Genomic DNA, 26,046 nt, shown 5'->3' on the forward strand with positions numbered 1-26,046 from the left:
TGGGCAAGAACTTTCCAAGGTAGTTTTCAAAAAACAACGTGATTCATCTACAAAAACCTCTGAACTAATACACGCCTTTTTAAAACAAAAATGTTTGTGCAACCGAAACAATTTTCCTAAGATAAATTATGAAGGAAGAATTATTTACAAGTGCTCCTTGATAAATTAAAAGCAAATTCACAAACTATTTTTTTTCAAAAGTTCACATTATTGAAACTAACATGCTCATGTTAACAATATTTCAACACATTTAACCTGTACTTTGAACAATGCTTTTTAAACTATCTCTTGACTGTATCAGCACTACGAAAACTTAAACAGCAGACTTTCGGATATGATCAAAAGTAAATACGTCCAAGATTTAACGAGTCCTTTCTCCATCATAAGAGGTGGAAAATCTCGGTGCACATGACTGCGGAACAGATTCATTTTTACCTGGGTAGTTCATAGAATTTGGGAGCAGATATAGTTTGAAAGAACTTCGAACTATTTTATTTAGCCTATCCCCGTCACTTGTTTTCTCCCCCTATTAAACTCGTATCAAGCATTTATCGAGATCACTTCTGAAGAAAGTATTAAATCTGCTGGCACCACCGTTACAATGCAATACACTCCTCAAAGGAGAAGGGCTAGGAGAGGTTAAAGACGCCCCACTTGTTGAGGAATGTGGTAAGCATCTACCTCACCCGCTCACCCACTACGCTACAGCGCGCGCACACAACGAGCCTCCGCCAGTGGAGGGTGCGCATATGATCGCCCACGTGACCAAGCCCCGCCCTCAGGCTGTTTCCTGCAGCGCGAGCCGCGTGGTGGGGGGTGCGGGTGGAAACGGACGGTTCTCGATCGCCCTCCCTTGGTCTTCCAGTTGGTGCAAAACACTTCGATCCTTCCCGTCGGCGAAAGAAAAAAAAAACAAACTATTTTTTGGGAAAAGATACGGTACAGGAAGGAAAGTGTCGCGACTTCTTCCCCTACACTTGATCCTTTTCTTGAAAGCAAAGTAAACACACTTGGATCTTTCCGTGACTGTAGAAATGGTGGCTGCCGCGGTACTACAGGAGCTTTTGCCAGCCTGTCTTTCTCTCTCTCTCTGACCTGACTGCTCGTTTGTTGCCAACAGCTGCTCTTGCCCTTATTGTTGTTATCCGCACATTTCCCCTCCCCCTTCCCCATGGGCCACCTTACAGGCCCGTCGACTGGCCAGGGGGCGGGAGCATATGATGACGTCTCGTGACGTTCCACGATCCCCACTCAGAACCAGGCTTTTTCCCACACACCGCCTGCCCAATCGCCACAACGCCCTGGGGAAGGGGGCGCGGCGCAACAACTGCCACTCATCACCCCCACCGCCGAGAAAGCCGCGTTTGTATGTGAAGGCCCCACCCCCGTCCTGTTAACAGATGGGTCAACGGGAGTGTGATTGACAGGGTCTGCTCCACAATCTGCAACAATAATCCCCCTCCTTTACAAGCACTTGTACATAAATAAGTCAAGTCGGAATCCTTTTTTCTTTGAAAAGTTCAACTAGTCACATTATCATTGATCTGGAAAGTTAGCTATGTCTCTGGCTACAGAAACTGCCTAACCTGCTCAGTATTTCCTCTTATTTAGTTCAAAGTGTCATTGTCGGGAAACTTTTTTTCGAAGAAGCTGAACTACCCTAGCAACCCATTTTGCTAAAAAAAGTGTTAAAATTAGTTATCGTTGGCAGCCTTAGTATACATACGGTAGCGATATGTAATGAAACTTCAATCTAGACAATTCCGTCCTACTGAATTTTTGATAATACAGCTATTTCAGCTTCGGCGGCATCTTGTTTATTGTTTGGCAAACAATTTAAGATGCTGTAAAACATACAGTCGTTTGAAAGACTGCACGCTAAACTGCGGGCAATAATTTAGTAGTTACTTGGAAATGAGAACTTTCTCACATGTTCAGTGTATGAGAAAAAAGTGATACTTACAATGAAGATCTTGACGTGAGCAATTAAGAATTGGTGCATAGACCCCCTTGTCCGACCATAGTTACACCAGCTCCCTATGGAAGTTTTTCGGACTGTGACTTAGGTATGCCAAATGTAGGGTGTGAAGAACTGTGTCCATCGTTTTTAGAAATGGAGTAGTTTCTTTCAAGATCAGATCTGATTTAAACTACTTCTTTACCGAAAAAGACAAGAATCTGAACAGAAACTCATTAACAGCCTTTTAAAAATCCGCAACGCGCTCCATATTATCGAAGTTTGTGACAAAAATCGTATTTAAAATAAATATAGGGTAAAGTACTAACGAATACTGAGAAAGGTCGGCGCAGAGGGCTTCACTCATAATTTCTTGGTTGTTTTGACGCGTCCTTGGACAATGAATTGTGGCTCAATTGATAACTAACGAATTTCTGTGGATTCCGTTAAAGAACAGGACAAAAAACCTTTAAAATCCGTTCAAATTATTCGTTCTACCGCTTGATTCTGATCGGAGCTCAACACCAGAACCAATCTTCCAATGAAACGTGCTAAAGAGAGGTTTTTCCTCATTCAATCTGCTAATTAAATCAATTTTAAGTTGGTTGAAGCAGGATGCAAACGTGTTTTATTCAACTTATCAATTTGAAGCCTCTGGATCATAGCTACATGTTCTAGCAGATTCTTACTTCTCTACATATTCCCAGGATTTACAGCCTTTCCTTTTACTGGAATATTAACACCGTCCACTGTTATACAATTGCAACTGTAAAGCCAAAAGATACCTGTGCCTTTGGGAGAGTGTGGAATATTTTAATTGAACCACAAAGGGTGGCAAGAGAAAACTCCTTTGTCCTCCAGGCAAGAAACAGCACAAACATTATAAGCTCAAAATGTTCTCTCTAGACACCATTCAAAATGAGAAGAAATCTAAAATTCTACCATTGGATGTTTTTATAGTTTGAGACAAAGTTTAAAAGTTTCACAACCATTATATCCTTCTGAAATTCTAGTTCAAACCTACGAATTAACCACAAATCTAGGCTGACAACGGTATGATTAGAGACACTATCCCTGAAATGAGATATCAAGATAATGTTCCATCTGCATCATTTTGTTCCAGGTGCAAACTAAATGCCACTGTTCAAAGACACACAGGGAGATCTGATGCATCCCTACCTCAAACACCACCAAAAAGCCCATTCACTGGCCACTCTGCTTCTGATAATAGATCATCAACCTGAAATGCTAATTCTGTTTCTCTCACTACATGTTCTGCCACGTCTGCCAAATACTTCCAGAATGTTCTGTTCTTATTTCACTGGCCACTTATCCTGTGTGTTGCTGTTGCTGTTTGTGGAATCTTGCTTGGTAGTCATATGTGCCTGCGTAACATTTGCTGCAGTTGAAAGTAACTAATTTATGTTGAGCACTTTGGAACATTTGAGATACATGATACAGTGCCATAAAAACGTAATACTTACCTGATAAGACAGGAACCAAAATCTAAAATTACGTTTATATAGCAACGTACAAATATTGATGTAGGTATAACTCTTAGTATTTCAAAACATTAGTCATTCATAAATTCAGGTTTCCTACTGTCCATGCCTTGACAGACTCACTTAACAGTTGTGTATCTTATTAAATCATGTAACTGAAGCAATATAAATTGAGAAAATCTTAAACCATATGACTTAAATTCAGTATCAAATACTCACACTATATTACTAACAGTGCCCAATGATTTAAGATGCATTTGAGAACAAAGGTCTACTTCATTGGAAATTCTGTTCTTTCTATTACAGTTGGAGCTGTATCAATTTTATTTACATAATAAGTAGTCTTTCCATCTTGAAATTGCTGTGAAGTGCAAAACTGAAGGTGCAAAACAGAATAAGTTGTTTCATTTAATTTTAATGGCTTTAGACTTATCAAATGGAACACAATTTTTAAAAACTTCCATTCCCAACACTTAAATTTAAAACAGTATTGTTTCTGGGTAGTAATCTGAACCTGATGCAAAGACTGATAAACATATTTTACCTCAAATCAACTTCCAAGTATGCGTTGCCTCCACAAGATACTATTACAATTTATTTGTTGTTATGTTTTGGGACTGTCTTTAATTTGGGGCAAAATGAACAGCTCATGTGATCTTTCCTGAAGTCTGCTTGACAACAAGCTTGTGTGTTCATAATGAAAGAACAGATTGTTTCACTGAGAAGAAGGTGTTTACACTTTAAGACAATGGCAATAGTCTGCGAGCTAATAGTGGATGGAGAATGAATCTCAAGTTCCAAAAAGATGTTGAAAATTTTGAATTGTAGACAGTTGTGCTTTAAGCTCTCTATTCATTTCCGAGATAAATGACGGTTGGGCACTTAACATGGCAGCACTTGTAGCTGGATACAAGGCCCGTGCGATTCACGTTGCCATGGTAATGGGCTTTGAGAAAGGAAGATTACAAAAGAAGCCATTTTGACATTGAGTCACAGGGTTTCTTAAATGTAAGACCAGACGTGGACAATTTTGTTCTGCCAATCATTGAAATCACAGCTGATCTGATAATCCTCAACTCCACCTGCCTGCCTTTTCCCCATAACCCTTGATTCCCTCACAGATTAAAAATCTATCTCAGCCTTAAATATACTTAATGATCCAGCATCAACAGTCCTCTGAGGTAAAGAATTACATAAATTCATTACCCTCAGAGAAGCAAATCCTCCTCATCTTTGTCTTAATTGCACAAACTCTTATTCTGGGATCATGTTCTCTGGTCCTGGCTCTCCCACAAGGACTTCCCTGTCAAATCCCTATTATATATTTCAATTATGTCACTTCTCATTATTCTCCAATCCAACAAGTAGAGGTCCAATCTATTCAACCTCTCCTCATATGACGATCCCTCCATACCCAATATCAACCTAGTGAACAATCTCTGGACTGCCTCCAATATCAGTACATCGTTCTTTAGATAAGGGAAGTATATTCCTCTGTATTCTAGCTGCGGCATGACTCGTACCTTGTACAGTTTTAGCAAAAACTAAGGTCTTTCGGCCCACCACATTCACACTGAACAAAAATAACCACGCGACCTTTTTAAATCCCATTTTCTAGCTCCATTCTCGTAGCCTTGTATCCCTTAACATTGCAAATGTTATGTGCGATTCTGCCTCTACCACCTTCATGTGCAGTGGGTTCCAGATTCCTACCACCCTCTGAATGAAAATGTTTTTCCTCACATCTCCTATGAAGCTTCTGCCCCTTACCTTAAATCTATGCCCTCTGGTTATTGATCCTTCCATTAAGGGAAAAGTTTCTTGTATACCCTATCTATGCCCCTCATAATTTATACATCTCAATCATGTCCCCTCTCAACCGCCTCTGTTTTAAAGTAGGGTCCAGACCCAAAATGTCAGCTTTCCTGCTCTGATGCTGCTTGGCCTGCTGTGTTCATCCAGCTCTACACCTTGTCACCCCATATGTCCTATCTCTCTTCATAATTGAAACTCTGTAGCCCAGGCAACATCCTGGCAAATCTCCTCTGCATCCTCTCCAGTGTTATCCCATTCTTCGTATAATGTGGATTTCAGAACAACACACAATATTCTTGCTGTAGCCGAACTAACATTTTATACAGTTCCAGCTTAATGTCTTTGCTCTTAAACTTCATGCCTCAGCTAATAGTGAGAAATACCCCATATCCCTTCTTAAACACTTCATCCACCTGTCCTGATACCATAAGGGACTAGTGTACATACACACCAAGTTTCCTCAGTACTTATCCATAGATCCTTGAAAGCAACAGGACAGATAGATAGATAATTAAGACAACAAATGGGACACTTGCCTTTATTGGTCAAGAGATTGAATACAAGAGCAGGGTGGTTGTGATGGAGCTGCAGATGATGTTAGTTAGGCCTCAGCTGAAGTACTATGTGCAATTCTGGTTGTCACACAATAGAAGGATGTGATCGCATGGGACAGGGTGCACAGGACATTCACCAGGATGTTGCCTGAACTGGAGTGATTCAGCTATGAAGAGAGATTAAGTAGGTGTGGGTTGTTTTCCTCAGAGCAAAGAATGCTGCAAGGGAACACCCGGATGGTATGTTGCCTCCTGGATGCCAGGGTCAGGGATGTCTCGGATCGAGTCTTCACGGTTTTTAAGGGGGAGGGAGAGCAGCCAGAAGCTATGGTACACATCGGTACCAATGACATAGCTAGGAAATGGGATGAGGACCTGAAAAGTGATTATAGGGAGTTAGGATGGAAGCTGAAAGCCAGGACAAATAGAGTAGTAATCTTAGGATTACTACCGGTGCCACAGGCTAGTGAGACTAGAAACAGAGAGAGCGCAGCTGAACACTTGGCTACAGAGCTGGTGTAGGAGGGAGGGCTTCAGGTTTGTGGATCATTAGGATACATTCTGGGGAAGGTGGAACCTGTACAGGAAGGACGCGTTGCACCTGAACTGGAGAGGCACCAATATCCTGGGTGGGAGGTTTGCTAGAGCTCTTCAGGAGGGTTTAAACTATGTTGGCAGGGGGTTCGGAACTGGAGCTACAGATCAGAGGATGGGGTAACTGGTGTACAGACAGACAGAGCAAGCAGAGAATCTATGAGGAAGGATAAGCAGTTGATAGGGCAAAGTGGCAGTCAGTGCGATGGGTTGAGGTGTGTCTACTTCAATGCAAGAAGTGTCAGGAATAAGGGTGACGACCTTAGAGCATGGATCAGTACTTGGAACTACAATGTTGTGGCCATTCCAGAGACTTGGATAACACAGGGGCAGGAATGGTTGTTGGATGTTCCGCAGTATAGATGTTTCAAAAGAAATAGGGAGGGAGGTAAAAGAGGTGAGGGAGTGGCATTGCTAATCAGGGATGGTATCACAGCTGCAGAAAGGGAGGTTGTGGAGGAGGGTTTCTCCACTGAGTCAGTATGGGTGGAAGTCAGAAACAGGAAAGGAGCAGTCACTTTATTGGGAATTTTCTACACGACCCCTCAATAGCAACAGAGACACTGAGGAACAGATTGGGAGACAGATTTTGGAAAGGTGCAGAAGTAATAGGGTTGTTGTCATGGGTGACTTCAACTTCCCTAATATAGACTGGAACCTCCTAAGTGCAAATAGTTTGGATGGAGCAGATTTTGTCAGGTGTGTCCAGGAAGGATTTCTGTCAATATGTGGATAGGCTGACTAGAGGGGAGGCCATATTGGATTTGGTGCTTGGCAATGAACCAGGTCAGGTGTCAGATCTCTCAGTGGGAGAGCATTTCGGCGATAGTGATCACAACTCCCTGACCTTTACCATAGTCATGGAGAGGGATAGGAGCAGACGGTATGAGAAAGTATTTAATTGGGGGAGGGGGAATTACAATGCTATTAGGCAAGAAATATGGAGCACCAATTGGGATTAGATGTTCTCAGGGAAATGCACAATAGAAATGTGGAGTTGTTTAGGGAGTAGTTGCTACAGATACTGGATAGGTTTGTTCCACTGAGGCAACGAAAGGATGGTAAGGTGAAGGAACCTTGGATGACAAGACATGTTGAACACCTAGTCAAGAGGAAGAAGGAAGCTTACTTAAGGTTGAGGAAGCAAGGATCGGACAGGGCACCAGAGGTCTACAAGGTAGCCAGGAAGGAACTGAAGAATGGACTTAGGAGAGCTAGAAGGGGGTATGAAAAAACCTTGGCGGGTAGGATCAAGGAAAACCCCAAGTCTTTCTATACTTGTGTGAGGAACAAGAGGATGGCCAGAGGGAGGGTAGGGCCAATCAGGGATAGTGGAGGGAACTTGTGTGTGGAGTCAGAAGAGGTAGGGGAGGTCCTTAATGAATACTTTGCTTCAGTATTCATCAGTGAGAGGTATCTTGACGTTTGTGAGGACAGCATGAAACAGGCAGATATGCTCAAACAGGTTGATATTAGGTAGGAGAATGTGCTAGAAATTTTGAAAAACATGATGATAGATAAGTCCCCTGGGCCAGATGCGATATACCCAAGGTTACTAGGGGAAGCGAGGGAAGAGTTTGTTGCCCCTTTGGCAATGATCTTTGCATCCTCACTGTCCACTGGAGAAGTACCAAAAGATTGGAGGGTGGCAAATGTCATTCCCTTGTTCAAAAAAGGGAATAAGGATAAGCCTGGAAATTACATTCTTACTTCTGTGGTGGGCAAATTATTGGAGAGGATTCTGAGAGATAGTATTTATGATAATTTGGAAAAGCACAGTTTGATTAGAAATAATCAGCATGGCTTTGCGAGGGGCAGGTCATGCCTCACAAGCCTTATTGAATTCTTTGAGAATGTGACAAAACACATCGATGAAGGTAGAGCAGTGGATGTGGTGTATATGGATTTTAGCAAGGAATTCGATAAGGTTCCACATGGTAGGCTCATTCAGAAAGTAAGGAGGCATGGGATTCAGGGAAATTTGGCTGTATGAATACAAAACTGGCTGTCCAATAAAAGACAAAGGGTGGTAGTAGATGGAAAGTATTCAGCCTGGAGCTCGATGACCAGTGGTGTTCCGCAGGGATCTGTTCTGGGACCTCTGCTCTTTGTGATCTTTATAAATGACTTGGATGAGGAAGTGGAAGGGTGGTTTAGTAAGTTTGCCAATGATATGAAGGTTGGTGGAGTTGTGGACAGCGTGGAGGGCTGTTGTAGGTTGCAAAGGAACATTGACAGGATGCAGAGCTGAGCAAAGAAGTGGCAAATGGAATTCAACCCAGAAAACTGTGAAGTGATTCATTTTGGAAGGTCAAATTTGAATGCAGAACACAGGGTTAATGGCAGGATTCTCGGCAGTGTGGAGGAACAGAGGGATCTTGGGGTCCACGTCCATAGATCACTCAAAGTTGCTACCCAAGTTGATAGGGTTGTAAAGAAGGCGTATGGTGTGTTGGCTTTCATTGGCAGGGGAATTAAGTTTAAGAGCCATGAGGTTATGCTTCAGCTCTATAAAGCTCTGGTTAGACCACATTTGGAATATTGTGTTCAGTTCTGGTCACCCAATTATGGGAAATAATTATAGGAAGCTTTAGAGAGGGTGCAGAGGAGATTTACCAGGATGCTGTCTGGACTGGAGGGCAGGTCTTATGAGGAAAGGTTGAGGGAGCTTGGGCTTTTTTTATTGGAGTGAAGAAGGATGAGAGATGACTTGATAGAGGTTTACAAGATGACGAGAGGCATAGATAGAGTGGATAGTCAGAGACTTTTTCCCAGGGCGGAAATGACTGCGATGAGGGGGCATAATTTTAAGGTGATTGGAGGAAGCTATAAGGGAGATGTCAGAGGTAGGTTCTTCACACAGAGAGCGGTGGGCGTGTGAAATGTGCTGCCGGCAGTGGTAGTGGAGTCAGATACTTTAGAGACTTTTAAGCGACTCTTGGATAGGCACATGGAGGATAGTAAAATGTAGGGTATGCAGGGTAGATTGATCTAAGGAAGATAATAGGTTGGTACAACATTGTGGGCCAAACGGCCTGTACTGTGCTGTACCGTTCTATGTTCTATGGAACCGGAGGTATACAAAATCATGAGGAGGATAGGTAGGGTTGATAGAAATAAACCTTTACCCTTAGTAGAGGGGTCAATTACTAGGCATAGATTTAAGGCAAGGGCTGGAGGTTTAGATGGATTCAAGGAGAAATATATTCATCCAGTGGTTGGTGGGTATCTTGAACCATCATAGCATCCCACAGTCCAAAGATGTGCAGGTTAGGTGGATTTGCCATGCTAAATTGCCCATCGTGTCCAGGGATGTTTAGGTTAGGTGAGTTAGGCAGGGGTTGGGGAATGAGTCAGGGTGGGATGCTCTTCAGATGGGCGGTGTGGACTTGTTGGGCCAAATGGCCTGTTTCCACACTGTAGGGATTCTATGATTCTCAGTGTTTAAATGAACATCTGAAGTAACACAGCATACAAAGCAATGAGCCAAGTGCTGGGCAATGGCATTAATTGAGATTAGATAGGTACTTGATGATCGATTCAAAACATAATGGGCCAAAGGGCTTGTTTCTAATCATTTTTCTTTCTTAAATTTTGGCAGGAACAATAAGAGTGAAGTATATATATATTACATAATAATGAGATTGCAGAGTGCTGAGATGCAAGGGGATCGTTCAGTATGCAGTTGCAATGGTTTTGTTTATTGTGAAAAGAAGTGAACACAAAAGTAGGAAGACTATGCTTCAGTTTTATTGGGCATTGGTGAGACTACATCTCAAATACTATTTGCAGTATGTTCTTCTTAATTATGGATATAACTGCTTTTGAAGTAGTTGAGGGGAAGTTTAATAGATTAATGCCTGGAATTGTGAGGTTGTCTTAAGAAGAAAAGGTTGAACAGGCTAGACTTGTAACTACTACAGTTTAGAAGACTAAGGTGACTTGATTGAAACATACAACATACCTGACGGAGCTTCACAGGATGGATGTGGAGAGGGCAGTTCTTCTGGTTGGGGAATTTAGAACAAGGGGTCACTGTTTAAAAATTTGGGGTCACCCAATTAACACAGAGATATTTCTTTTTCTCTGAAGGTTGAGTATCTTTGCAACTCTCTTCCTGAAAAGCAGTGGAGGCAGAACCTTTGAATATTTTAAAGCAGGGGCAAAGAGATTCTTGATAAGAAAGGAGGTGAAAGTTTATTGGGGTAGACTGGAATATAGAGTTCTGGTTAAAATTAGATCAATTTCCTGAAGAGCAAAAGAGGCTCAAAGGGCAAAAGGGCCAAGTGACCTACTCCTGCTCCTAATTGATGTATGCTTACAATATACAATAAGCCTTTTCTTTCTGAATAAAACAAGGAAACGGAAGTATCAATGAGTCTTTAATCTGAAGCATATGTGAGTTAGGATGTTGGAACAGAAGTAAATACTGGGTACTACTGCCAAGTTATGTAGTAAAGAAAGAAGGAACAAATATTTTGAGACCAATAAGAACGGGAAGCATTAAACCTCCTTCATTTCCAAGAAATAAATTTAAATTGTAAAAAAATTGAAATAAACTAGTAAATCACAAGATAGTTTCACGACAGTAGCCATCCTTCTACATGACAGGTGATCCTGCTGCTGGAGAGAGTAACCAGTAAATCGGAGATGTCTCAAAAACAATCAAGGAAGAAACAGATCATATCCATAACATCTAGTGGTTTGCTCCTGGCCAAGTGCCAAAAAGATAATTGAATTTCAGAGCTCCTTTGTTAACTTGTTCTGATTCTATAGCTGCTCAGTCAAATAAGACAAAGACTCAAATCAGTCACTTGGTGCCTGTATTAACTCCTCATTCAGTTTCACACCATAAATATGGTAACAACTGAAACAGATCTAATCTTTTCAAAAAGCAAAGACTAAATTGCCATTGTAACTTTGTACACTTACATATTTATTGACATGTAACACTAATATTAAATTGGCTTGATAAATTTTACTACATGACAATATTTTGAGAAAATCAAGCAACTTACTTTACAGCACACTCAAAAGATAATCTCCCCTCACTGATGGTCTAAAATCAATAGAGCAAACCATCTCACAAAGGAAGTGTACATAGAGTTATACAGTAGTTCATTGGCCCATCTGATCAAGGTCCCATTGTATTCTGAGATAACTTCTCCAGTACACCACCAATTTTGGTGTCACCTGCAAACTTACTAACCACACATTCCTATATTCACATCCAAATCATTTCCATAAATGATGAAAATCAGTGGGTCCAGCACTGATCCTTGCTGCACACTGCTGATCACATCCTCCAAAGAACAATTCATAGTTAGCCCTAAATTAATCCATCATACATTAAAATCAATTAAATAATTTAATTTTTAAATAATCCAATTCCTGAGTGAGAAGCAGAATTTCAATTTGGAGTTAGAACACCAGTACATAATTTGCTTTAGTTTTTAAACAGATCGTCAAAAGTGTTTATGAAAATGTGTTCATGGAATTTAAAGTAGGTTATATGGCCACCTTTAAAACTTCTCTTTTATGCATTTACTCACACAAATTCATATTGGATACCAGAACCTTCACAATTTCAGCTTCTAATCTTTTTTATCTGGAATCGTGTATAGACTAGAATGTCTCCATTCCTTATTGTCAATCTGACTTAATACAAAGACTAACTTTACAGCGAACATAACAAAAAAAAAAACGACATAATATTAAATTGAAATCTGTTGAATATATTGAAATTTATTGATACGAAAATCAGTTTGTTCAAATATATGAATTCAAGTACATTCTTTTGCAGCTAGAAATTAAGAATTATGACACTGGCATGACAATTTATTCACACTGCAATTTACCTGTTTCTGGGAACAAATGTATCCCATACTGTCTAAAGAACCATTAGCATTTTGGAAAATTACATTTTTTTTATTGCCAATTTTGTTTCTCTCCAAGCTGTAGTTCTACAGATGCTGTTCTCCCTTTAGTAACTCACTCACAGGACCATTCTTCAAGTGTGAGCCTAGACATTGTCGGTACGCAAAAATCAACATGCAAGCTACAATATAGAATACAATTCATATACAAACACACTTCCCAGCAAGAGTCTCTAGACGGCGATTAGGAGCAAGAACAGCGGCGGATTGCTCCCTCTTGGATAAGAGGTACAAATTAGATGGTAAACATGGTAGCCAGTAAGACACACTCCAAGGCACACTGAACTAATACATTATTTACCTCAAGTCAGCTATTGGGAGCTTTGAGATTTCAATAGACTACATGAATGGCGTAATTACTCAATGCGTGATTATATCAGTAAATACTCATTTCAATTCAAGTATTACACCAAGCTAAGCAATGTTATGCTGTATGGTTTTAAGTCAATAATCTCTGCCACATTCTGAGTACTAGTATTTAAATTTATTACAGTTGTATCAGATCAGTGTCCATTAGCATTTTAAAATGAAAATACACACATAAAAATGGACAAAAAAAACAAAACTCAAATAAAAAGTTCACTGGAACATTGTTAGCTTGTCCCCACTTTCTTCAAAATGAACGCTGACTTAGTTGAGCGGGTTAACCATTCCACTGGAAACACTACCACTGTGTTCTGGTTCGCTGCTTCAACAATAAATTCACGAACAGGTTTGTTTTGTTCAAGCCAACAACAGAACGAGCTGTGGCCATCACAGTTTCAGAAACAGCAAGTAAACGAAAGGAAATTTAAAAGGAAATAGCACATATCTAAGCCACACAATATAGATTCTGCATTGAAACAGGAATCACATTAAGAAATCTATTGTTTTCTCCTATCAATATTCAATTTCTCATTTCTAAAATTCCTTGTCGTTTATACAGATTTCTTTCAGTTTTGCATAAATTTAATAGGTAAATGATACATGTTTTCAGATGTAAAGGTACTTCAACAGAAACATTAACACTGCAGATCCTATTTTCCCAACATTTCATCAGTCACTTATAATTCCTCAAGCAATAAGCTCCTTCATTATTTCATTTGTACCACCATAAATCGGCTGAACACGGGAATCCACAAAAGACCTGAAATAAAAAGGTGACATAAGATTCATGGTGTATGATTAATGGGTGCAGATCATAAATCTAAGTAACGGTCATCCACTTGCCAATTCTCCAAACCATTTAAAAACTTCGTATTTATTATCTCCCTCATATTTTACTCCTATTATTGACAGCAATGTTATTTCTAAAAATGATGGAACCATCACTTACCAAATAGATCAGGATATGAATCTATACATGGTTTACCCTTAAAACACATTATAGGAATAAAGGGGGTACTTAACAAAATGTCTGTCAAGAAGTGATGTCATCTGTCTCAGAGGTAATTCACTTTCCTTGGGTATAGCTCAGAGAGCACAGGACAGGGACATCAGACCAAGTCATCGTGCACACTTCCCTTATTACCTTTAGTAACTTTGTCAACCAACATCAGTACATTCGGAATGGAACACTATTTTAATTCCGGCTGGGTTAGTAATGATGTCTTCATTAATACTGCACGTCTAAATTGCTGAATGCTAACAAATATAAATCACCACAAATCCTGAAGTATTCTTTCAAGATAACCTTTTTTTTAAAATCAGGGTTGTAGTTTGAAGCCCATTTCTTTTATTTCATTACAACATGGCTCCCAGATTGCTTTAAATCAGAATTGTCCAACGTATACCTGGCCTGCCAAGTATTCAGAAATAGCTCAAACACCAGTGTCTGACTCACAAGGGTTTGCACTCTGCCTGCACACCAATGGTATTTGACCTGCAAAGCAGTGCTCAAAATACAGGCAAAGGAGTAAAAGATACTGCAATGTGCTGCACCTCCCAACACAGGCTGTTTCTCTCCCACGTATGCTCCTGGTTAATGAGCCTATCAGCATCAAATGCACCAAACAGGCAGTCTGACATTGGAGGACTGCAGAGGAGATTGGTATCATTTTTATTATCTCAGGATGCATTTTGGATGATGTAATCAATGCACATCATGATCCACACAGACACTGCCCTCTTAAAGGACTACAGGAGAGGCAAGAAGGATAGTGTTTGCAGCAGTGTGGCTCAGGCAGTTGGAGTGTTAAACAGTGTTAATCTCCAATCCTCCCAGATCCTGTGGAGGACTGGTTCCAGGGGAAAAGTGTAAGAGAATGAGTGATCATGTTTGTGAAAGAGTAATGGAGAGTTTAAGTGCATGAGTAAATGTTTACACATGAGACAGAGTGAATGAACAAATGTGAGAGCCAGCACAAATACGAATGTGAGAGTGAAAAGTGAGGATGAGAAACAAAATTGGAAATTGGGGATGAGGGTGAGCAAAAGTGGATGTGCATGATAAAGCAAGAATGACAGCGTGTTAGTGTGGGAGTGATGGAATGAATGAGAGTGGAAGAGTGAGAATGAACTCAAGAGACTGGGAGTGAACTGAACACACAAACACACACATTGACCTACATTGGTGAACAGAACTTTTTTTGACTATTAGCAGTATCATGTTATTGAAAAACACCACAAGTGTAGGCACAACATAGTAGCAGTGTGAAATGGCTTGGCTTCAACTGTTGTTCTACATCTAGACCTACGTTACCCTTTGAAGCAACTGCAAATTATCTCATAGATTCAGACTTACTTAGCAATTGGATATTCCCACATGTATCCCCATCCACCATGAAGTTGTACACATTGATTGGCTACATTAGTCTGTTGCTCAGAAGCCCTATAAAAAAAGTTAAATTTATCTTTTATTAATAATATCTTGATACACAGAACTTGAATATTGCTGAAACGAGGGAAAACTCATCTGGACATATGCAAGAATGTCAAATTTTAAACAATCTCAACAATTTATATTGCAGGAGAAGACAGTGTTGAACAGTTAGCAAGTTAAGTGAGGCTTAGGTGAGGCTCTGTGATGCAATGGAGAGTACTTTGGACTTCTATGGATGTACTGGCAGTGCTATTCAAAGGTACTAGGTTCGAATTTCACCAGAAAAACTTTTATTGGCCAAAGCGTTAAAATGGAGTCAGCAACATGGAATTATCAGCTACCCACACTACCAGGTCATTTAAAAAGGTGCAAAGCTTGAAAATATTTCTTTTTTTTTTGCAGAGAACAGATCTCTACACATGAAGGTAATGCACTTCTAGCAAATGTAGATTAGCCAAGTTACGAGTTCAACTGATTATCTTTAATTGGCTCTGAGTGTACTACTAGTGCAATCAGGATTGTTTAGCAAGTGTTGTCCAGTTGGAGAATAACATCTAACACTAGACTTTCTGTAAGGAGAACATGTCCCCATCTACATTAACAGAACTGAGGCTAAGAGGGTGAAAAGCATCAAATTCCTCGGACTGACAATAACCGACCTGTCCTGGACTTCCCATGTAGATGCAATAGTCAAAAAGGCACAACATCTCTTCTTCCACAGGCAGTTCAGGAAATTTGGCATGTCCATAAAATCCCTCACCAACCTCTGCAGGTGCATAATGGCCTGGTATGGCAACTGCTCTGCGCAGTACCATAAGAAACCACAGAAGGTGGTGTGCACAGCCCATACCATCACAGAAGGCAACCTTCCATCCATGGACTCCATTTACATGGTTTGCTGCCATGGAAAGGCTGCCAACATCATCAAAGACCCATCGTACCCCGGTAATGATCTCCTACAACCTCTTCTGTCAGGCAGAAGATACAGAAGCCTGAACAACGCACGAGCAGGTTCAGGAACAGCTTCTTCCCAGCTATTATCAGACTGATGAATAGACTCTCTAACCTCAAATAATGCTGATCTTGCTAACGTTGATCTTGCCTAGCGCATGCCCTGTGCAATGTAACCTGTATGCCTCTAAGTCTTTTTGATCTGTACATCTTTTGCTTACTATGATCTGCCTCTACCGCTCGTAAACAAAGCTCTTCACTGCATTTCGGTACATGTGACAATAAATAAATCAAAAGTGTGATGAAGTACTGTCTGTACTCAAGCAGTTGAAGAAACGTGCCTTTTGATTCAAATCAGCTGATCACAGGACATATAGCCTATGTATCTGGCATTGCACTCACACTGAAATTCATAGATAACATTGTCAAATTGCATGGTAGACATAACTTTATTTTGAATGACAGCAGTATCCTATTATTGGAAAATACCACCTAGAGAAGACAGAATAAAAAGTAGGCCATTTAGGTCAGAATTAAGGAAGAAGCGAGTGATGAATCTTTGGAATACTCAACAGACAGGGCTGTGGAGGGTCAGTCATAGAGTATGTTCAACCAAGAGACTCATCATGTTATAGATATTAAAAGTACCAGAGGATATGGATATAGTGTGGGCAAACGGTTTTAAGGTAAATATCAGCCACAATCCTGTTGAATGGCACAGCAGGCTAAATGCGCCTGCTCCTACTCCCCATTTCTCATATTCTTGTAGGGCCATATTTACGGTGAAGTCCAGATCTTGTCAGCATTATTTTTCTTAGGGGAGGTAACGGCCTAGTGGTATTATTGCTGGATTGTTAATCCAGAGACTTAGCTAACATTCTCGGGACCTGGATTCAAATCCTGCCACGGCAGATGGTGGAATTTGAATCCAATGAAAAATCTGGAATTCAGAGTCTAATGATGACCACTAATCCATTGTCACTTGTTGGAAAAACTCATCCGGTTCACTAATAGTCTTCAGGAAAGCTGACCTAAATGGCCTACTTTTTATTCTATCTTCTCTGGTTTTAGACACCCAGCAAGGAGAAACATCCTTCTTGCATATCCCATGTTGAGCGTGTTAGAATTTTGTATGTCTCAATGAGGTCACTTCCTATTTTTCCTAACTCTAGAGAATTCAGGCCTAGTCTCCTCAATCTGTTGTCATCGGGTAATCCTGTGATCTCAGGAATCAGTTTGATGAACGCTCATTGCACTCCTTCTGTGGCAAGTTTATCCTTCCTTAGGTAAGGATACCAAAACTCTGCACAATGCTTAGATAAATTCTTGCCAAGGTTCCAAACAATTGCAGCAAGACCTCTTTCCTCCTGTACTTAAATCTTCTTGCAAATGCCATCATACCACTTTCCTTCTAATTGTTTGCTGTACCTGCATATTAACTTTCAGTGGTGCATGAACAAGGATACCCAAGTCGCTTCGCACACCAGCACTTCCCAATCTTTGACCATTTAAAAAATTATTTGCATTTTTTTTTTTTGTAAGGTTGAGGATCTGGTCACAAGATGAAGTTGAGATTGACTGTATGAATGGTCCCTCTGAATTTTAAAGATTTAAACATATTGCTAACAAGAGAGACCTGTTGCTGGAGCTTTTCATCTTGCACTCATCTGGACAAATGCAAGGATGCAAGATTTTAAACAATCTCAACATTTTGTACTACAAAGCAGGAAGGTTGGCAAGTTGATTCTGATTGGTGAGGTAATGTCATGGAGAAAGCAACAGGTAACTATAGGCTCCACAAATTAATAGATAATTCAAAAAAGGCTCAAGACATGAAGTATATTCTTTTTGTTGTAGAGTGCAAGACCTTACAATATGGTATATGTTTATCATGTATACAATGTATATCACTTCGAGCAAATTTAATGAGCCTTGTTACGCACTTGACTATTATCTTTAATTAATCATTAATCAATTAATCTTAATCTGCTGGTGCACTCAGGTGTTACCCAATTGTGGAATTACTCTAGAACTAAGTGTTGAAGCATTTAACGCTCCAACTATGCAGTGCCCACATGGGTGGTATTTTCCAATAATAGGATACTGCTGTCATCCTTACCTCGTCAGGCCTACATGCAACTCCAGACCCACAGCAATGTGGTTGATGCTTAACTGCCCTCTGGGCAATTAGGGATAGGCAATAAATGCTGGCCTATAGCTAGCAACACCCTCAGCTCATGAATGAGTTAAATAAATAAATATTCAATTTTTAACATGCATGCTCATAGATGCAGAGTTTTTAGTAATTGGTTTTAAGCAACAGAAAGTCAATGATGAGTAAAGAGAAAACAGCATACAATCAAAATCAATTTCCTGAACCAAATTCCAATTAGGGCAGACAAGGCAGCGGAAAATGTGAAAGCCCAAGAGCAAATTATCTAGTTGGCTTTGTGGTTTATGGTAAAACGAAGGAGATGGAAAACAGAAAGAGGAAAATGGAAACGCAGAGAAGCGCAATGTATAACCTTTGTCTGACAAAAAAAAATCTTCCCTACATTCTAACAAAAAGCTTTCAGTTGAACTTGCTATAAAAATGCATGGTACTGGCCAGACAATTTTTAAGGGGTGCTCTATAGATTTCTCTTCACGCAATGTGGTGGATGATTTTGAATAATCAGCAGTTGCTTTCTCCATGGCATTACCTCACCAGAGTCAACTTGCCAATTAATCAGCACCTTTTTACCCTGCAGTAATCAAAAAAAGTAATCCCAGAAAAATACTTCTTTGTTGCTTCCTTATTTAAGCGAGACGCTGAAGCATATTTAAAAATATGATTAGTCATCTAATTACATAATACAACAAACATTCAGGAGGTGGACTTGTCTTGTGGCTAGTAAACACAGAACTTGCCACTTCCTCACATTTAGTTTCACATATCTTAATAATACAGTTTATACAGTATTGATGTGCATAATCAACTAAATATAACCAACTACATGAAATGAGTTGTGTTACTTTGGACAGCTGAATTTTGTTCCAAGTTCTCACATACCATAGCACAACACTATTTCTGATGTGACATTCATTAGCACTAAAATCAATGACCCCTTTCAAAATTTCACTTGGGAAAAAGTGCAAGAGTTACCTTTTCAGACATTTCAGAGGGAGTGGAGAGCTTTTTTGTGGGTGCGTTATGTTACACTGGAAATGGCAATACTAGATGTTAATCACTGCTTAAACCAAAATTGTTGCATTCACCAGTGTCAATAACACACATCTTAAAAGCAAAATAAAGTAGGAAACTGCAAAGAAGCCAGCTCACTGAAAACTCCAGAATGTTTGTACCTTAAGAAGCCATTTAAAAAAATATCAAGCTGCGAAGAAATTCTGCTTTGCTTCCATTTTGTTTTATTCCATTTCTGTAAATACAGTGAGTGATTTAACTAAAACAAAAGCTGAACAAACTACTGAACCAGAGGAGCTACAGAGCTGACATTAAGGATGACAAAACTGATTTAAAGATTATGAAATTAGCTTAGAATGATGGCAGGCTGCTCCCACACCTTCTCACTAACCTCTCCCAACTACTTAATCCTACGTTACTGACAAATACTTTTAAAAACCTCACTTTATCAGCAATGTATTTAAAGACTTCTTTTCTAAGTCACTGAAACACAAAAGATATAGCTAATAGATAGAGAGGTTCAATAAAGGTTACTGCAGGAAACCTTTTAGGTACAATGACCTTGAGACACTAAAATCTCTCAATGGTTCCATAGTAACAAGATATGAGAGGCCTGTCTGTTTAAACATGCAGCTTTTAATTATTATTTATTGCTGTGCCGTCTTAGCATTTTTCCCTCAATACTATGGGTAAAAATAAAGTCTAAAATAGAGTACTATTTGAAACTTGTTTGAATTACTGGTGTAATTTGCATACAATTCAGATTTCCTTCTATCAACGTGTTGTATTTGCTTGGCCATATTTGACTTCACTTTTCTGTTAACTATCAAAACATCTGCTTTTGCTGAGACTGAGACTGCGAGGAGGAGCTGCAACCATGTCACGTCCCTCAGACTTCCTCCATGTTAGATGCCATTTGGCCCATCAGATTTTTTGTCTTAAATATTCCTAGCTGAAATACTTATTCTCATATAATCAAAATGCTCCAAAAACTTCTCTTCCTTAAATAAAGTTTTTTTCAATATTTAAGAATTGTTAGGATGCGGTGGCGGGGGGGGGGGGTGAAGCTGAGGAACATAAGTCAAAATGAACAAATTTACTCAATGACACACAGATGAAGTAATTATCAACAAGATTTCACTTTCTACAGACTTTAACATTAATTAGAAGCAATGCAAATTAAGCATGAATTAATAGGCAAATGATATTTCAAATAAAAAGGTAAATTTCATAAAGATATGTCTTTCACAATCATAAACACCCTCATCATTGCCCGTGATTGTGACACTAAGTAGCTACACTGTTCCACAATATTCTGTGGTTTATTCACAAAGAATAGATGAGGAGTTTTACCAAGAACTTTCACTGGTACAATGTTATCAGCAAGGCAACTGAATCCTGTCTCCTCTTTTTCTGAAGAAGGGTCTTGACCCGAAACGTCAGCTTTCCTGCTCCTCTGATGCTGCTTGGCCTGCTGTGTTCATCCAGCTCTACACCTTGTTATCTCTTGAATCCTCTCTCCTATGGGTTACATTAATCCTGATAGAACCCGGAATGGTGCACTTTCTCAACTGAGCAAACAATAACACCACAGTTCATAGTTCGGCCACTTCTAGAGAAAACACCCAGGTGTTCAGTATCTCCAAGCTGTTCAAACTGTTTTCCATGTTTTACAACCTTTATGGACATCTCCAAATTTTGCTGCACCTCCTGTCAATCTTCCTACCAAAACAGAAAAACTATCTTCCTTCTGAGTTATTTGCTTTTTCTCTTCACAAGAATTCTGTGTTCATCGTTCTGCTTTCATTTTGCATCTGTATGTCTGTGCTTTTTGCTTTCATCTCCAGCCCTCTGCTTGTAATGTTCATTTGAGTTTGCCGCATGGCTTCTTTAGTAACTTCCTTCCTGCTGGCACTGCTTGTAGGACAAGGGTCAGCAGGCCACATAGACCAGCATTTCTAGTTTATTTTATTCTCTCTATATCAAGAAATGCTCTTACTCACAACTGAATGCAAGACCAGTATTTCTCACTATTCAAGAAACTTAGTCAATTCCTTTATAATTGATGCAAACTCTTAATAATCCTTTTCAAACATTCTTGAAGTCAATTCTTCAGATCTTTCAAAGAACTTATAAATTTTCCTGACTATGCTGTCACACATTATATTTTCCTACTCACCACTATTTTTACCTTCTAGAATTTTAGTTTTCTCTAACTGCTGTGTAAACTAATTGACACCACACAAATATTTTAGTAATCAGTTAGCTTTTGTTTCAGGATTTTCGTCAAAGGCTATTTTGGGACCTCTAATATCTCTTGCAAAACATTTCACAATACCTATAGCACAGGAACTGGTCATTTGATACTAGTATCATGCTGGTGTTCATGGTTCACATAAGGATCTCCTGACCGCTCTTCATCTAAGCCCATCAAATATCCTTCCATTATTTTCTTCCTTTTCATATCCACTCACTTGTAGATTATGGCATCATTGGTCAGCCAGCATTTATTGCTTGCCCCTAGCTGCCCTTAGGAAAAAAAATGGTGGTGTGCTGCCTTCTTGAACCACTGCAGTCCATGTGCTGTAGGTAGACTCACAATACCATTAGGAAGGGAATTCCAGGATTTTGACCAAATGACACTGAAGAAAGGGTGATATATTTCCAAGTCAGGATGGTGAGCGGCTTGGCGGGGAACTTGCTGGCGGTGGTGTTCCAATATATCTGTTGCCCTTGCCCTTCTAGATGGGTAGTGCTGACTCAGATCTTTGGCGAATTTCTGCAGCACATCTTGTAGATAATCTATACTGCTGTTACTGACCTTTGGTAGTAGAGGAAGTGGATGTGGTACCAATCAAACAGGCTGCTTTGTGCTGGATGGTGCTAAGTTTCTTGAGTCTTGTTGGAGCATCCTGGTACATAAAGAGTGTTCCACCACACAACTAACTTGTGCCTTGTCGATGATGCACAGGCTTTGGGGAGTCAGGAGGTGAGTTACTTCAGTTTTTGGTCAATGGTAACCCCCAAGATTCTGACAGTGGGGTTTCAAATAATGGTAACGACATTGAATGTCAAGAGGCAATCTTTTATTGAAGATGGTCATTGCCTACCACTTGTGTGGCGTGAATAAGACTTGCTATTTTTCAGCCCAGGCTGCGTGTTTATCATGTGCATATCTAGTTTCTCCATAAAGTAATCTATGCTAGTTGCTTCCACTACTCTGTGGTATGAGTTCCATATTGTAGCCAGTCTCTTGATAAAGAAGTTCCTCTTAAATTCCCTTTTGGATTTATCAGTGACTATCTTACTTATGGTCCCAAGTACTAGTATTGCTTGTAAATGGATTTGTATACCTCAACGGTGCTGAAAACCAAACTCCACTACTCCCGAAGTTGTCACAATAATTCAAGGTTTTAAAAAGTACACAGAATTTCTCAATTTACCTGTCTTTTAGACTGATAAGCATCGATCAGGTTTCTCTACTTAACAGGAATGACCATTTATTATAAATAAATAGATTCTAACTACACAAACAATTATGAATATTTAAATCTACAAGTGTGACACTTCACTGAGGTCTGAATGTCTGCAAAGTTATTGCATTGGCAATAAGGCATGAATCTTTCCTTCTGGTGTTTGGAATGAGACCTTTCAAATAGATGTGAAGTATAATAAAGTTCATACTTTTTTCTTGCGTAAAAAGCTTGAATCTTCTAGGGGTTTGAGTAACATGACCTATAGTGAGATGTGTGAAAGAATTGGGTGACAAGACCCATTTTAACATTGGGATCCTCTCTTCATTGTTTATGTTTTTCACAAGTGGTATGCGTAGATTCTCACTGGGCAGTGGCCAAATGCGAAATAGATGGTGATTAACATTTGTTAAATGCCTTGTTAATGCCACGATGCATCTCAACAATAGTCAGACTCGCATCTTACCAAACTTAGCAAACAAACTAAACATCTAAAAAATTCAACAAGGAAATCAGAGCGTGTACCTAGTGGACCAGCTTGCCAAATGCCCCAAAACACTTTCACATTGGACAGCAGACAACATCTGAGGGCACATTCCATGGGCACTAGCTGCTCGCACCCTTCATTTATGGATATTGGCAAATGGCATCTGTCAACCCATCATGACCATCATGCCACCCCACCAATACGCTGGTACGCTACTTAGGAAGAACAGACTTGACTGCAGGGCGTATTGGCAACTGGCATTGAGAAGTCTGCACAATTTGTACATAGGGGCAGGCAGTCAGCTCAAAGACAGACAAGGCCACATTTCAGGGCTGCTCACTTGTTCTCTTAGCACTCTTCATTTTGCACAAAAACAAAGTTGCTGGAAAAGCTCAGCAGGTCTGGCAGCATCTGTGTAGGAGAAAACAGAGTTAACGTTTCGGGTCCGGTGACCCTTCCTCAGAATTCTTCATTTTGCACTTACCTGCATGCTCACAGCATCCATGCCTTGTCTTTCTGTGCCATGCCTACATTGGTGCTTCAGCCAGTCAACCAAAGCCAAAGACTTTTAGTGCTGATGTTTTAAGGGGGTATTCAGCACAAAAGCCACAGCCAAGTTGCTTGCCATGTTTGGCTGTATTGAACAGTCTGGCAGTAGGGGTGGAACATCTTGGTGAACAGCACATCAAGATGCCAAAGTAACATGTACTGCATGTGCCAGTTATCTGCACAGCAAACATTCAACCAAATCGTGTGGTGGGGGTGGTCCTCAGTGTGTCAATGTGGCGTGTGTGGGGGCACACAGGTGGGGCAAGGGTGGGTGCTAGGTGGTGGTCAATGCATCGGGCTGATGGGTGCATGGGTCGGTGGGCATGTAGGGCATGTGGCAGGGGGGTGATGGGAGTGCGTGTGTGGGTATGGAAGTGCGTGGTGTGTGTTATAAAGTGGAGGTTGACACATCCCACCCCCTCGCAAGAACTAAAACCAAAATAACTAAAGAGGAGCACCTTGCCCTACAATCTATAAAATGAGTGTGAAAAGTGGTGTAACCTGCTTTTCAGCAACTTCTAGTGGTTAAACAAAATAAACCCCTGACACTCACTTTAAAATCAACAAATAACAATTTATTCATCTAACTCTAACAGTGAACAAATTAACCTAACTGTTAACAAACAGAATAAATCCCTTCTAACTACTAACAATTCTCAAATACAACAAGACTCTAATGTTATACTGTTCCAAAAAATACAAGTCACACTTACATAAAATATAAAAAAGAATTTAGTCTCTTGAAATTACAGCCAGGTTACATGTCTTCTGAAATGTTCCGTGCCTTCTCCGTCGCTTCTTCTGTCAGGAATGGCATAATAGCTCAGCACCAGGGACCCAGGTTCAATTCCACCCTCGGGTGACTGTCTGTGTGGAGTCTGCATGTTCTCCCTATGTCTGTGTGGGTTTCCGCTGGGTGTTCTGGTTTCCTCCCACAATCCACAGTGGGTTAGGTGGATTGGCTATGCTAAATTGCCTGTAGTTTACAGAGGTGTGTACGTTAGGTGGATTAGCTATAGTAAATGTAGGGTTACAGGGAAAGGGTAGGGGGATGGTTCTGCATGGGATGCTGTTCGGAGAGGTGGTATGGACTTGTTGGGCCAAATGGCCTGTTTCCACACTGTAGGGATTCTATTAATATTAACTAGTCATACCATTGTTATTTAGATGGTGCTTTCTCTAAGACATAGAGGAGGCTATGAGAACCAGTGATTCCCATTTGAGAGGTGAGGGCCGTTAGCTCTGGCGGATGGCAGATAGTTCTGGGGTCTTTGTCCAACTATACCTTTCTTCTATACCCTTGACGACATATCAACATTTCTTACAATAGGATTGGTCTTATGTTGTCAAAACCATCAGATTTAAATTTAATTGGTTTTTGGTATGTAAGTGCCTGGTTCAAATTGATTGGCTAAATTCAAAAGCTTGTTGTCTCGGTAAAAAAACTGCCGCTTGGCCTGCTAACTGTACAGCATGTTGATACAAATGGTCCAATTCGGATGTCCTGTGTACTTGCAAACTTTCAAGCTGCAGCTCACAGACAACCAGTTTACATCTCTAAACACAGAAAAAGCACATGATCGTTTAAAGGGAACACACAATACTTACTCCCTAGCATTTTACAAATACCAAATTCAAACTTCCTGCCTCCCAATCCACAAGTACTCTACCCAACTTTGCAACACCTCCACCTTTAAGAAAAAAATGAACCATCATTATGAAAACATGGCTTCAATTTTTTTTTAAAAACCTTAACTCCGTTATATTACTAGATCAATAGATCATTAATCTAGTTACTCATATTAATTCTATTTATATATAACATTGAACACTACCATTTCTATCTTTTATCAGCATTTTTCTTTTTAAACTCACGATAAAGCATCTGCAATATTTTCACAACCTGCAACACGTACAATCTGTAAATTAAATGCTTGTAACATGAGACTCCAATGAAATAATCTGGTGTTCTTGTCCTTAAATCATTCCAGAAATGTCAAAGGATTGTGATCGGTATACACAATCATCTCTGATGCATTGTTTGCAACATAAACATTAAAATGTTGTAAGGCCGTTACCAAGCTCAATAGCTCTTTTTCAATGGTTGAATCTCTTTTCTGGCAAACATTGAGTTTTTTTTGAAAGATAACCAATTGGCAGTTCAATTCCACAATCATCCACCTGTAACAACACAGCTCCAACACCTACAGAGATAACAAGGTGTAGAGCTGGATGAACACAGCA

The 26,046-nt window shown here is 40.0% G+C and overlaps 2 protein-coding genes across 2 annotated transcripts in view; both read right to left on the reverse strand.

Annotated features, from left to right (window-relative positions):
* The window catches only part of kansl1l (KAT8 regulatory NSL complex subunit 1-like), an 80,426-nt gene extending 79,221 nt beyond the window's left edge, over positions 1 to 1,205 (reverse strand). Inside the window, exon 1 of the mRNA XM_048598670.1 lies at positions 944 to 1,205. Coding sequence (XP_048454627.1) covers positions 944 to 1,173 — 230 coding nt within the window. The 5' untranslated portion in view covers positions 1,174 to 1,205. The remainder of the gene's footprint in view (positions 1 to 943) is intronic.
* Positions 1,206 to 12,136: 10,931 nt separating this feature from the next.
* The window catches only part of acadl (acyl-CoA dehydrogenase long chain), a 48,907-nt gene continuing 34,997 nt past the window's right edge, over positions 12,137 to 26,046 (reverse strand). Inside the window, exons 7-8 of the mRNA XM_048598671.1 lie at positions 15,081 to 15,167; positions 12,137 to 13,484 (exon numbers count right to left, since the gene is read on the reverse strand). Coding sequence (XP_048454628.1) covers positions 13,412 to 13,484; positions 15,081 to 15,167 — 160 coding nt within the window. The 3' untranslated portion in view covers positions 12,137 to 13,411. The remainder of the gene's footprint in view (positions 13,485 to 15,080; positions 15,168 to 26,046) is intronic.

The sequence above is a fragment of the Rhincodon typus genome, chromosome 7 (genome assembly GCF_021869965.1).
Source record: "Rhincodon typus isolate 14 chromosome 7, sRhiTyp1.1, whole genome shotgun sequence".
Lineage (NCBI taxonomy): Eukaryota > Metazoa > Chordata > Chondrichthyes > Orectolobiformes > Rhincodontidae > Rhincodon > Rhincodon typus.